At 42.4% G+C, this 15,053-nt stretch overlaps 1 protein-coding gene across 1 annotated transcript in view; it reads left to right on the plus strand.

Moving 5' to 3' along the window:
* Nucleotides 1–8,202: 8,202 nt before the first annotated feature.
* The window catches only part of LOC308297446 (polyunsaturated fatty acid 5-lipoxygenase-like), a gene marked incomplete at both ends in the record, with an annotated part of 28,965 nt that continues 22,114 nt past the window's right edge, over nt 8,203–15,053 (plus strand). Inside the window, one exon of the mRNA XM_080740852.1 lies at nt 8,203–8,352. Within this exon, the coding sequence (XP_080596978.1) occupies nt 8,203–8,352 (150 nt within the window). The remainder of the gene's footprint in view (nt 8,353–15,053) is intronic.

Here is a 15,053-nt window from a genome sequence, read left to right on the forward strand (position 1 = left end):
CCTCCTCCATATAGAGCGGCTACCAATAATGGCAGATATAGAGCAATATCTTGCTAACTGTTTGGCCTTCCTCTTTGAGAGACCAGCTATCTGAAGGCCCCTAACCACAAGCTTGTGAACATGGCCCAGGCTGCCAAATATAAACACAAGAAGATTACACTTGTAGCCTAGCTGTAAGATGGTCTGCTTTAGCTGCTGGTATTTCAGCATCTTGGTTAGAAAGGCCTCCTCTAGACTGTAGTCAAAGGTACAGGCAACCTCTAGAATGAGCACCTCCCTCCTACTCTCATTAACCAACACAACATCAGGAGTGTTTGCTGAGATGTTAGAGAACACATCCGAATCATCATCACACAGACCAAACATAGTGGGCTTTACAGTAGAGTGCTTGTACAGTGATGCAGAGGGACCAAAGGTAGAGCTAATATCTTTTGATAAAAGATCCACAATTCTGTCATGTCTACATATATAAAGCCCTTTGTACGCAAAGCATCCGTTTAGGATGTGAGCCATGGTTTCAGTGATCTGTGTGTGGCCATGGTGTATACAGTGTGGGCTGTGACTGTCAGGAAGCCAGATGGAGAGATTCAGCTTAGTTGGTAGAACCTGCAGTCTGGCTTTTAGAGTGAAGATGGTAATGCTCTCGTCCAGAGCTACACTCTTAAACACTGCATGGGAGACGCTATGATCTGCAGAGGTGAGACAGGCCAGCTTCCCCTGCAGTCTGAGCTCAGTCCAGTGTTGACGTTGACGTTGTTGCTGTGCTGACAGGAGATGACCACGGGCGTTGGTGGGTGGGAGTTCATGCTCTGCTCCACAGATGTTGATGGTGGCCCTCACAGAGATGTTAGGGTCAGAGATGATCCTCTCAGAGACATTAACAGCCTCCGAGTTGGGCCCCACCCACTCCAGGGCCACGTTGGACCAGCCGCAGAGGTCGTTCAAGTCTGGCCAGTCAGACCACACCCCAAATCCTGGGGAGCGGGTGTCCAGCTTCCCACTGGGCTTCCTCCTGTAACCCAGGACGTTTGGGGCCGACCCCCTCGCCAGGGGGACCTTGCGCCTTCGCAGGTCCAGGAACAGAGAGGCTCTGGCCTGCTCCCTGATGTGCTGGTCGTCACTGTTCAGCATGTCAAGAAGATGGCTGAGCCTCGTGGCAATGTAGGTCCATTCAAAATTGGGAACACCCAGTCCACCCTCCTGCTTGGAGTGGAAAATGATGTCCCGTGTTGTGTGAGTGTTCAGTCCAGTCCATTGCCTCACCATATGCACGGTCTTATTATTCAGATCACAAAGAATATTGCGAGGAATATGTACATTGGAAAACAAGTGCTGAACTTTAACCAGGGCTATCTGTCTGACTGCTTCAAGTTTCATGATGACTGGCAGGGGCGATGCATTAATTAAATCTAATCTGGTGGAATAATCAGAGATAATTACATCGACTTGCTCCTTCCACTCCCCTGCCACGTTAAATGTATGACCCAGATAAGTGTATGTCTCGTGTCTTGAGTAGACTCTCAGTGGCTTGTTGTTAACTGTAAATAAGGGATCGACCTCAAATTTTGCTCGATACCAGCGGTTCCCCCCAGACCGTCTTTCATAAAAAACTGCACATTTTGAATCTTTGACCTCTAATCCAGACCACTCTAAGAAGGAGTCGGTTCTGGAGAGCATAGTGTTTATGACTTCCTTTAGGGGAGCAAAATCACAAAGCCACTTTAACCATGGGTTAATAGCAAGTATACAATTGACTGTGCTCCATGGACAGCCTGTCTTTATACCTACTTGGAGAGAGATTGGGTCTGTGAGCTGTTTGCCACAAATCACCTGTATGTATGAACCAGAGTCCTAACTATGTCATAAAAGACCTGGGGCAGATGTATTACCTCTAAGGCTTTCAACATGACATTATGAGCACACACACACAACATGACATTATGAGCACACACACACACACACACACACACACACACACACACACACACACACACACACACACACACACACACACACACACACACACACACACACACACAGAGTATGCTTTTAGTTCAGCCTCTGCATAGTAAAGCAACATGTATTTGCATTTATTGTGTTTACCCACAGCTACATGACTAAGTTGTCTGTTGTCTGATCTCACCCTCTCATTTGACTGGGAAATGTGATGATGTGTCAAAGATGTTGTGTTTTATGTATTGTGAATAGTTACACTTACTACATGATGCACTTACTCTGGGGTGAGGAATCTCGTACAGGACCGTGTAAACTTCGTCGACTAAAACTATGATGAAAAATATCCGTCGACTACCTTTTTACACTGACAAAAACTAAATAAGAACTAAGCTATGATGACTAAACTCAACAAATAAAAACTAGACTAAAATGTTGGGGAGGGACTAGTGGAGATCCAGTAGAACTAATAAGAGTCATTTTATGTCTGGTTGCGATTAGGTGTTGCGCTATAGGAAATAGCAGATCAGATCTAAGCTAGGGGTGCAGGAAAAAAATCGATTCGAATCGTGTTTCTAACATGGTAAGATTCAGAATCGATTCTCATTTTCCAAAAATCGATTTTTTTATTAGATATTATTTATTAGATATTATGATTTTTAAGATTTTTATTTTAAGATTTGTTATTATGATTTTTTAATTACAATAATGTATTAGATATTATGTTGTGTTTGTACAAGTTAAAAGAATGTGTGCAAGCATGAATAAATCAGACATGTTGTCTTGGAGAGTACATTTACTCTGCTTTCATGCCAGCAGACTGGAGTAGATCCGGATATATGAATTGAATAGAGAATCGTTTTGAATCGGGAATTATTTTTAAATCGGAAAATAATCGTTTCTCATGCATAGAAGGAAGCATGAGGTCAGTCCGTTGTCTCCCCAGGCGTGGCAGAGGGAGAGCAGAGCCCAGGATTACATAGGCAATTGGCACTGGGTGGAAAAATGGATTACAAAATTGTGGGATAAAAAATTAAAAAAAAAAAAAAAAAAACGTTTCTGAATTCGAATCGTTTGGATTTGAAAGAATCGAAAAGAATCGTGAATCGTGACCCCAAGAATCGATTCTGAATCGAATCGTGGGATACTCAAAGATTCGCAGCCCTAATATAAGCTCTGTGACATGTTGTGAGCTTGTAGACCTGCCTTTTTCAGCATGCAACCAATTGTAAAATCAGGTATAACATTTCAGATGACTAAAATATGACTAAAACCGATGACCGATTTTATTCAAAAGACTATGACTAAAATGTAATCAAAACTTGCTGTCAAAATTAACCTCATGGTTTCTTGGGGGTTCCAAATGAACCATCACGTGTGTTTCCAGTGAGCCAACATGCACTATATCAGCAGCCTAACTGCTGTCTGACCTGAAATCTTTAGTATTATTGTGAAGGAAGTGAGAAGAGACCCAACTTCTCTCCAACAGTGTGCATATCTATAACTCAGAGAGTGTACCAAATGGAACATGGTCCATGTGGACCCCTCTCAAGGACCCCACTTTGAGAACCAGTGATTTAGGCCGATCCAACAGCCTTTCACTTCCATTATGAATGATTTAGTAAGGGAAAGTTAGCCTTATGCTGGACCAATCTGGGAACTAAATAATTTCCAATATCTTTCTTCACAAATGTGTTCATAAAGGTGTCTACTATCACCTCTGAACTTTCTCAATCACAACTCCCTCTGGAAACTTTGTGGGAGCCAATCAAAGTAGGGGGTATCCCGGGGGCCTGGGATTAAAGGGGGAAAAAGTAACATATTGTCAATATTAACGTATGAGGTGAGTAATTAGGGTATTTTGGGGCTGCTGAATCCATTCCAACCATTAGTCATCAGTAAACATGACTCCTTGGCCATAACATAGGCCACGCTTACTTTTGTATGTCCATGAGACATATAATATTTGCAATAAAAAAATGGTTCGAGTAGGATTTGAATTCATGAAAACTATTCTAGATCAGGTGGGTAAGCACACATCATGACACACAGGATAACATGATGCAATCTGACAAGGAACACTCAAACACAGGGTTTAAAATTTAGGGACTAACAGGACACAGGTGAACTTGAATGACATGATTGGCTAAGCCTTAGCCAATTAGGCCTATTTTATGGCCAAGGAGTCATTTTAACTGAAAACGAATGGTTGGAATGGATTCAGCAGCCCAAAAATACCCAAATTACACACCTCATACGCTCATATTGGCCATTTTTTATTTTTTCCCCTTTAATCCCAGGCCCAGGTATCCCGATACCCCTAACTTTGATTGGCTCCCACAATGTTTCCAGAGGGAGTTGTGATTGAGAAAGTTCAGAGGTGATAGTAGACACCTTTATGAACACATTTGTGAAGAAAGATATTGGAAATGATTTAGTTCCCAGATTGGTCCACTGGTCCAGCATAAGGCTAACTTTCCCTTACTAATTTGTTTTGTACGGAGCCCCTGAGGCAGGGGTGGGCAACTTTGATGATGGGGAGGGCCACTATATGTCCACCCCCTTCACTCCAAAGGGCCACATTACATATTGCTACTTCCTACTTCGTCACTTTCTAGTATCTCATACAGAAGAAGTAAAAATAGCAGATCTACAGCTGCGATGCGTTTTGAGCTTGTAGATCGGCTATTTTTGCTTCTTTTGAATTGGAATCCTGAATTATTTTTTTATATTTTTAATTGGAATCCTGAAATGTAACATTTTTATTTAATTTCAAACGCATTTAGTTATATAGTCATGTTAACTTTATGAACTTAAAATACAAATAACTTGGACATAAAAAATACATTTTAATACTACTATACTAGTCATTAAGCTACTAATATAGACTGACGAAATTAAAGCAGGTCATGTTTGGAATTGTAACAGCTGAAATCAATAATATATCAGTATTCCGGTATTAACCTGCGGGCTGCATAAAGTGAAGGTGGGGGCCGCATGTGGCCCCCGGGCCGCCAGTTGCCCATGTATGCCCTGAGGGGACATACAGTAATAGGTAGAATCTTATTTTTAGGGGATGACATTTTTGGGGGATTTTTCTAGGGGAGCCTGGGATCGAACTGGGAACCCTTTGGGAACCCTTTGTGTTCAAACCTCCACTCTACCCCTGAGCCACTGCCGCCCCTCCATGTACATAAGGACACATTAAACTCACAAACTTATGGCACATGATGTCTTCACGATAGAACAACAATTACAAGAATGTCATTCAGTAGTGTCTCACTCTCTGCCGTATGTGGCGTACGAGAGTCAGTACAACAGAGACAGTACAACATTTGCCAGTCCTTCAGTCTCATCGCTGGACATCACAAGCTGTCGAAATGTCCAACAACTCCCAGGCTGCCCCAGGAGAAAGCAAAGTTTCCACCACTCTCGCACCATCGCCCGGTGACAAAGCGCCAGCCGCTCCCATGAAACTGGAAGTCCACCACTCCCCACATCCCAAACCTTCAATGACTAAGATTTAAAAATATTACCTTTACATGTATACTATGGTTGTTAATCATTACCACATGCCTCATCTTACTGGTCTAGTGAATCAGTACCTCAACAGCTTCCCAGAAGCTTCCAGTCAATGACAGAATGTTATCATCTCTCAGAAGAGATCACAGTGAGGTCAAGAGCTGATGCTCTGAATCTACGTAGCTTGATTGAGTTGCACTGTGGAGACAATACATTCAAAGAGAAACCACCATTGAAAAGTGTGGTTTCATCAGCACTTGTATCATAATGGGGCAAAGAATTATATTCTGCCATTTGCAAAATTGGCACAGCCGCTCCCATGGGCCTCACACTGCTGCCCTGAATGAACTCATTTGTTTGTACAACTAGACCTTACCCGTTCGAAGATATGTGCTCCGAAATGATGTGAGGAGCATTAATATGTAATGTAATAAAATCAATATAGCATGGTGAAAGTAGCCTTTCTGTGTTGTCAGGGTGTGTTAGGGTAATTGGCAATGGAGCTACACTTGTAGATTAGTCTAACTGTAACTTTCCTTTGCAAACTACTATGTCATGAACACTTCTTACCTTGTGTGCACATCGTATCCAAAAAGTCAAGGCAGGCGTTCCATCTCTTGGGTGTTTACTTTAGCGTTCACAAAAGGTAAGAAGTGTTGCAACTTTCCGATTTGGGATTGTAGAGGAGGGAGAGGTTCCGAAAGGAGCTATGGAAATATTTCAGTGTTTTGTGAAGAAGCTAAAGCTCTATATTCTGCAAATCATTGCCAGCAATGCCAAAGGCTTATTTAAGGATCTGGCGGGGTAACATGGCATTGCTCTGGCAGTAGTCTCACGTAGCCAGACAACTATTCCACAATCTCCGAATGCTATATAGAGTTTGGAACCACAGCTCCTGAACGGCGAGTAATGGAAGCTGGCATTTCCGTTCAAGAAAATATATTTTAAAGATTAGTTTTTGGGCTTTTTTAATGCCTTTATTCGATAGGACAGTAGACTGACAGGAAATGAGGAGAGAGATGGGGAATGACATGGGTCAAAGGTCGTCCGGATCGGGAATCGAACCGGCGACGCCAGCAGGCATCATGACTAAAATATGGACGAAATAAAAAGAAAATAAACAAAAATAAAAATAAAACAATTCACAATGTGGTATGCGCCTTGACCACCAGGCCAGCGGGCGCCCCAAGAAAATATATTTTAAAATGTAATTTCTGCAGCAAGCTAAGTATGCTTAGATGATTTTTATTTATATTAGGATAAATGTGCGCGATGTGAGACGGAAACGGAAGTGAGGAGGAGGCTTCACTTCTGCTTTAACCGGTTACTCATCATTCTTCTAACGTTATTCTAGACTGTATGACGGGATCGTTTGCAAATCGTGGAGTCAACAGTCTGGCCACGCAAGACAAGCCTTGCGAGACTTCTCTGGCGAGAGTACTCTGGCAGCCCATTTCAAGAGCTAAAGCGGCTGGTGGGAGTGGTTCTGCAGAATCTGCACATATCTCCGTGCAACCCCACGGAGATTTTAAATTGGTAATCCGACCAAAAATATGTTTTTCAAACTTTTTTCATGTTAAAGACCCCCAAAATTATAGTTATTTGGCTGTGGACCCCCATCTCAAAATATTTTGTTCCAGGGACGCACAGTAGCAAAGATTTGAGTTACAAAGGTTTGCTTTGAAAATTATATATTCAAAGATTTACACAAATGTTCACGATTTTTCAATTGAGAAACGGACCTTCGCTCTTGTGGTCACGGAAGTGCCATAAATGACCCAGCTACTTCTAGATGCCTCTGTCAGATAAAACATCTGCCACGCCTCCAGCTCTGTTGCGCGCACACACACACACACACATGCACACACACACGCACACATGCACACACCGACACGCGCACACGCGATGGTGTTAGATTAGAGGTTGTGGAGGAGGAGGTTCTTGGAGCAAAAAGAGGAAGCTTGTCTTGTTCAGTGTCCCTCAGTCAGTCAGTCAGTCAGTCTGTCGTTCCTGGAGGCTTGATCATCACCCGAACTTCAGTGGAGGAAGGTAATTACTGTAAGAGTACTTTTACTGCACCTATACAGTAAGTACATTATGTATGTGTTTACCTTCCTTTTTGTACTGTACATTTCAGAGACAAATATTGTACTTTGCAGATTTTGATTCTTATTTCAAAACATGCATGGTTCCAATTAAGCCATATTTTATACCTTTGTCTAAAGCCATCTACAAGCTCTGCTCTTTTCAGAACATTCTGGCACATTTTGAAATGTTTTGAAGAAAAAAAAAGAAAGAAAGAAAAGAAATGTGTGAAATGGCACATCCTGCACATTTTGATGCCAACACCTTTGTTCTTTTACTCAACCACCCGCTTCTGATGTTATCATGTCATAAACTTTTGAAAACAGGATATGTAACAGTTGTTGTATTTGCTACTACTTTTTTCCCTTTTTACTTTCTTCTTGTAGATTGATTGATTATTGTTATAAAACATACAGTAACCTCTTCTGCTCTATACATTTGAAACATTCAAAAAATTGCAGATCTACAAGCTCTTTGGTAGTTGGCAGGGACTTTACCACATTGCTGCCACCCTAGCACGATGCTTTTACTTAACTAACTTTTACTAACTTTTCCAACCACTGTGTGTGCGTGCGTGCGTTCGTGTGTGTGTGTGTGCGTGTGTGTGTGTGCCCATGCAGAGTGAGCAGCAGTGCCATCACCATGCCATCCTACACAGTGACGGTGGCTACAGGCAGCCAGTGGTTCGCGGGCACCGATGACTACATCTACATAACCCTGGTGGGCACGGAGGGATGCAGCGACAGGACACTGCTGGACAAGCCTCTGTACAACGACTTCGAGAGGGGCGCCGTAAGTTTGCAACGTGCGTGCGTGTGTGTTAGGGATGGGACCATGCTCGTTGTTATCGTTTATCGGGATAAGAAACACAATTGTCGTATCGTGGAGATTTTAATTTAGCGTGAAATTATCCTCCCCCATGCACTGGGATCAATTCACCTCTATTTGACGAGCGCCATATCCATTACCATTTAAACCCTCTATAAAGCGCACAACAACGCGTTGTGAGCTTGTAGATCGGCAATTTTTTGGCAAATGTTACGCCCCAGGATAGAGTATGTTGAGGATATTCTGATTATCGCCATAATATTGTAAATCGCAATTTCTTTGGTCACTAATAATCGTGACACAAAATTTTCATAATATCCCATAGTGTGTGTGTGTGTGTGGGCTGCCCACACAGTGCCCGCAAAGTGTACAAAACACTGACGTTGGCCGACAAAGCAACCAAAGGTATGGCACCCCCATACTGTATATCTTCAAAGGCTGATCCAACCCTACAACCCCTCCCACTCACTCAGATCAGCTAAACACATGCAGGGAAGCTGACAGAACCTTCACTAAAACATCTGGGACAACGCTCCACTCGTCACAGACTCTTAGTACTAAGTACTATGGGCTAAGGTGCGTGGAGTCTGAAGAGGAGAGTCTTAAGATTGCAGTTCTAATTGCAATGGAGAGCTCAGAGTTCAAGCCACAGTTTGCCCACAGCCACTCCCTCCTGGCCCCTGAAGTATACTTGAAGACCGTTACGTCTACGATAATACCCAGAGTTACTGAGAGACTGAGTTTAACCATTTTAACCACAGAGGAGAAGTTAAGAGAGGAAGGGCAGGCACAAATACAGACAAGAGATGCAGAGATTGTTTCAGAGTTTCTAGCATGGTTTATAGCCGGGGACCCACTAGCCCAAAAGCTCAAGGAATAGGGTAGGACCTGTGATTTTCTGCCGTACTTTTTATTTCTGTTTTATCTATTAGTTTGGTCATTAAGGTCCACAGAATGAGAGGCCTGCTCTGCTGGAAACATCGCGAAAAAAAAGTTGTATATTCACTGTCCCATTGACTCCACTAGAAATATTTAAAAATAAAAAAGATCTGCTTTAAGTAGCATGTGAGGGGTCAAACTAGGGGTTCTTCATGATTCTGAATCCATTGCAAGCGTTTGTTGTAGAAATGACAGTACAGTAAGTACATCATGTGAATATGGTTTCCATAATATACGGCACCCCCAAACTGTGGCTTGAACTCTGAGCTCTCCGTTGCAATTAGAACTGCCGACTCACTCCCAATCTTCTGCCATAGACTCTCCTCTTCAGACTCTACGCACCTTAGCCCATAGTACTTAGTTTCAGCCTGACAGCAATGATATGTTTTACATGCAGTATCTTATTTTATTTTTTTCTTCACTTGAGCAGAACCGACCGTAACCTCAAGGAAACACTGACGAAACAACCCTGCTTGTGTAAGAGTCCCTAACGTTGGTTAAATGCTACTATAGATTTACTACAGGGTGGAAACTGAGAGACTACACAATTCACTATAACAGTACAGATACATACATCGCAATTTACAACACTTTAACAGTGTTACAGTATAGGTACATTGCAACTGCAACTAATACACTCACACTGTAACAGTAGAGATACACTGTAATATATGGTGCAGTACGAGGCTTCCGTAGGATTTTTGCTAGGATAGGATAGGAATAGGAATAGTACGATGGACAATTAAAGGTGTTCCCGGTAAACAATGTCGGCTGTTCCATTATCATTACCTACAATGAAAACTTTGACAGAGCTGGCTTTCTTTCCTATTGAGAAGGCTGTGTAGAGTTGGTGTAGAGCGAACACGGCCAAATTGAGTAGATGCCAATTCTGTCATTCTCTTGGCCCTAACCTTTATTGATGGGAACTGAGAAAGCTAACCAGGACCAGCAAGTTTAAAATGAATCCCTAACTGAAAATGTTATCCGAGTTTCAAGTAGTATGTGCAGCAACAGCATTAAAATGAATCCAGGTTTTTTCTGTGAAAACTAAAAAAAAGGTTTAAAAGGATAGTGTAAAACTAAACCTGATTAGTGAAAACTAGGTTTAAAGCTTTGTGCAAAACTGGATTAACAGATAAGAGCGTGGTTGGAACCAGGTTAAAGTTTATAATCCTTGTTGGTTAAAGCTGGCTTCAGCCTTTTAAGTGATGTGCAGAATGGTAGTACAGCATACTGATGCATCAACACATGCACATCCTTGCTGTCGGGGGAGAAACCTCTTAACTCCATATTTTTATAAAACTCTTTTTGTAAATCCACGCCCTACTTGATCACACTGCGCAACACAAAAGCACCAAAACTAGCAGATGTACTCATCTCTAAAGAGGGGTGCTGGAAAACCCTTTTCTTTGACGATGGGTTCCCAGATTGCACAACTACAAGCTCGAAACTCTGCTATCTTGATGCTTTGGAATTTGAATCCTGAAACGTAACGGTTACGGACATTTGATATTTCCAACCGACAATATTAACACAAATGGTTCACACACACACATACAAGCACGCACGCACGCACGCACGCGCGCGCGCGCGCGTGCGTGCGTGAGTGCGTGCTTGTATGTGTGCACGCACGCACGCACACACACACACACACACAATCTCGTTTTTGTGACATACTGAGGACATTACATAGACTTCCATTCATTTCCTGTGGCCTTACCCTAACCTCTATCCCTAAACCTAAACCTAAACCTAACCCCTAACCCAAACCCTAAACCTAAACGTTGTGAGGACCGACAAATGTCCTCACTTTGTCAATCTTTTCCAATTCTACTATGCTTGTGAGGACCTCGATCTGGTCCTCAGTATGTCACAAAAACGAGTACACACACACACACACACACACACACACACACACACACACTCACACACACACACACACACACACACACACACACACACACACACACACACACACACACACACACACAATCTCGTCTTTGTGACATACTGAGGACATTACATAGACTTCCATTCATTTCCTGTGGCCTTACCCTAACCTCTATCCCTAAACCTAACCCCTAACCCCTAACCCTAACCCTAAACCTAACCCCTAACCCAAACCCTAAACTTTGTGAGGACCGGCAAATGTCCTCACTTTGTCAATCTTTTCCAATTCTACTATGCTTGTGAGGACCTCGATCTGGTCCTCAATATGTCACCAAAATGAGTACACACACACACACACACACACACACACACACACACACACACACACACACACACACACACACACACACACACACACAAAATGGTACAGTACACGTCAGCACTGAAGTTCCTCTGTGATGTATGATGTGTGAATGTGGATTTGACACATAAAAACCACATTAACGCTGTTAGTGTTCACTGTTTAATATAGTAAATTATATTGTTGCTTTTTTTGGGCAGAAACATATTTATTTTAGCTTTCCGTGCCTCTCTTCAAAAGAAGAGGAAGGAAGAGCAGATCTGAAATTACTTTAAATCCGGGTGGAGAAAGGTTACATATAGTATAGTGCTGCTTTACAAATCGTCAATTAAATCCTTAACCAGAGCTAAATCCTTCACCTTAACTTGGTTGTTAGTTTGCCATATTGGATTTGCTGTGTAAATAAGCAGCAATAACCTTAACTCTCTTCAGCCCAATCATCATCGTTAACGATGTTTCAGACCAACATTCCTTTATTATCCTCTGTCATACGATGGTGTCACTTGCTAAAAAAAGAACAGATCTATAAGTTCACTGCATCTCACTGTGGTGCTTTATGGGTATATAGATCTGTTCTTTTTGAATTCTGCTCAATTTTTACCTTTAGCCCATTCAAACCGGGAAAGCATCTGTATCGTTTTAGATATCTTTGGCTATTCAAAAATAGCAGATCTACAAGCTCATGAGCTTGTAGATCTGCTACTTTAGCAAAATTAGTGAATATAAATATTTTTCAAAGCAAACATTTTTAACTCATATCTTTGCTTCCGGAGGGGCCCCTGGAACAAAATAATTAGAGATGGGGGGTCGGAAACCAAATATATAATTTGGGGGTCCTTGCCATGAAAAGGTTTGAGCTCCACTGACCCTTTGTCTCATCATGGAAGATACAATTTGTGTGCAAGGCATTTATTTGCACTTCTAAAACATGCATAGTGAGCAACATGTAGTATTTAGTAGTATGTAGTATTTAGACTTGCAGTGGATGACATCACATCTTCATCTCAGCCTCTTCCAAAGAAGAGGAAGGAAGAGCAGATCTGAAACAAAGTCAAAAGGTTGTCATGTATTCTTCGGCCTTTCACGGCAGTCGGAACGCCGCATTTATGATTTGAAAAAGTCGACCTACTGGTGGCTCTATAACAAGCCAATGTGAAAAGGGTGGCATTTGTTCCTTGACCTAGTGGGAATGTGCGTGGAAATTGCACGCTGCGTTAATGATTTGAGGCATTATGTTCAAAACCTGCAAACTTTAGATGTCCGTCTTAGCAATCAGTATGGAATATGAGAAAGCAAAGATATCCGTATTGATCACATGACTAATAGAGATAATGGTTGCTGATTTGTGTGAAATTTTGATCAAATCTGAAGGACTAATATAAAAAGATATGTTACATAAGTCTGCCTCCTGGTGGCGCTATAAAAGGCAGATGTGAAAAATGCAGGGCAAAGGTTTTTCCCTGGCCTTTAGGGAGTACACATACAGCGTTTTACACTGATCGGTGGAGTTATAGGTAAAAACACGAATCGGCCTGTTATAGCGCCACCATGAGGCTGATTGGGAAAGAAATCTAGTGGCATTTCTTCCTCTGCCTTGTGTGAATTTCGCACTGATTTGAGGCATTTTGTTCAAAAGGGAACACTCGTGCAAACTTTGGAAGCCAATCTTAGCCAATCAGGATGGAATCTGAAAAATCTGAAAGACCTGTTTCGTTTAATGACTATAGAGATACTGTATACCGATTTCAGTGATTTTTGGAAACAATCTTCAAATCCGCCTCCTGGAGAGGCCCATGTGAAGAATTGGGGTCAGAGGTACTGCTCTGGCACCCAGGGAGTGTGCGTGCACAGTTTCAATGCCATTGATTGAAGATTGATTGAAGACTTTATTCGAAGTTTGCATAGAAAAAGGTACAGGTTCATGACGGTACAGTTCACTGGTACAAGGTCAACTAAAAGGAGATCCTCGAAAAGCACTTGGCTTATTTACACAGGAAACCATTGAAGTATCTCATATAACATTGAATGACAGACGGATAGAACACAGTACTATGCAGTAGATATAGTCAGGAGAAAATAAAATAAAAAAGTGACTAAAAAAGCTTGCAAAAATATATATATACAGTAGGTAAATACAAAGAAGGACAGGGTAAGGCTGGGCTAGGTTGTTATTGCCAGTTGAGAACGGCTGCCGCCTGTAAGTGGTTTTTCAGGGCGATTTTAAAGGATGCTATAGGGAACCACACTCCTTTAAGGCCTTCGGTAAGGTGTTCCATTTTGGTGGCCATCGTGCCAACGGTGCCGGATATTAGCTGTCCACAGACGGAAGGACGGACACGGACGGACGGACGGACGGACAGACAGACAGACAGGACGCAAAACATAAAACATGTCTCCCTATGCCTCTCCCCCAGACAATTATGCCCAAAGAGAATCAGTAAATTCAGAAATGCACGATCTATTCGTCTTTGTCATCGTCATCTTGAATGTCCTCCCTAATAGTGTTAGACAGTCTACACTCATATAGCATTATACTCCACCATAGCATTTGCAGTGAGAATTGCAAGGCAGGTTATTGCTTGAGCAGCTGTACCGTCCACATTTGATGGGCTCAAGCAGCCTACTGCCTTTGGAGGAGGGAGGGCAAGACTGGAACATACTGTACCCTCCACTCTTTGAATTCCATCCATTTTCTTTAATTGGTGGAAGCTCAGGGCAATTTGTCAGGTATGGTTTATACTGCATTGTGTCGTAGTTGCATGGAGGATATGTGGTAGCAGTGCAGCACGACTTGGAGATAGCATCTCACCCTCCAGCAAGTTATTTGACGGAAATAGTTCATCTGTGCGATGGCAAATAGATGGCTTAAACGGAACTTGTTGTCCCGCATTCTTGCCGATGTACCATGTCCATGCATGGATCAATACCCTGTGAACCAAAGTAGAACTCTACCTTACTGTGGGAATGAGAGACTATGCACGATACACTCATTACACTGTAACAGTATTAGATGCACTGTAACCAGGGTGGGGAAAACCCTAACTGCACGCGTAGCCACATAGAGTAATGAGATGTCGGACTTATGGCAGTCCCTGGGGAAAATATCATCAAACTGTATTAAATAAGCACATTCCACTGTCCTCTGGAATGTGCAGTTCATGTCTGAACAGCATTAGACAACACACGATAACAGATTATTTTGAACCACATTCCCAGGTGGTTTGAAATGTGATTTAAATCAGATTTTCTGCACAGCGGCGCAGTCGGTATCGCTGTCGCCTCACAGCTAAAAGGTCCTGGGTTTGATTCCCGCTGTGGGCACTGGAGGCGTGTTCTCTCCTCCACATCATCAGTGCCCACACCCTAGGTGGAGTTCGAAAGGGCCTTTCTGTGTGAGTTTGCATGTTCCTCTAGGGTAGGTATACCCTGACAAAAAAACATGCAGTAATCCTGGTCTCTATAATGCCTCCCCCTG

This window comes from Nannobrachium achirus (genome assembly GCF_963921795.1).
Source record: "Nannobrachium achirus genome assembly, chromosome: 13".
In the NCBI taxonomy this organism is placed as follows: domain Eukaryota; kingdom Metazoa; phylum Chordata; class Actinopteri; order Myctophiformes; family Myctophidae; genus Nannobrachium; species Nannobrachium achirus.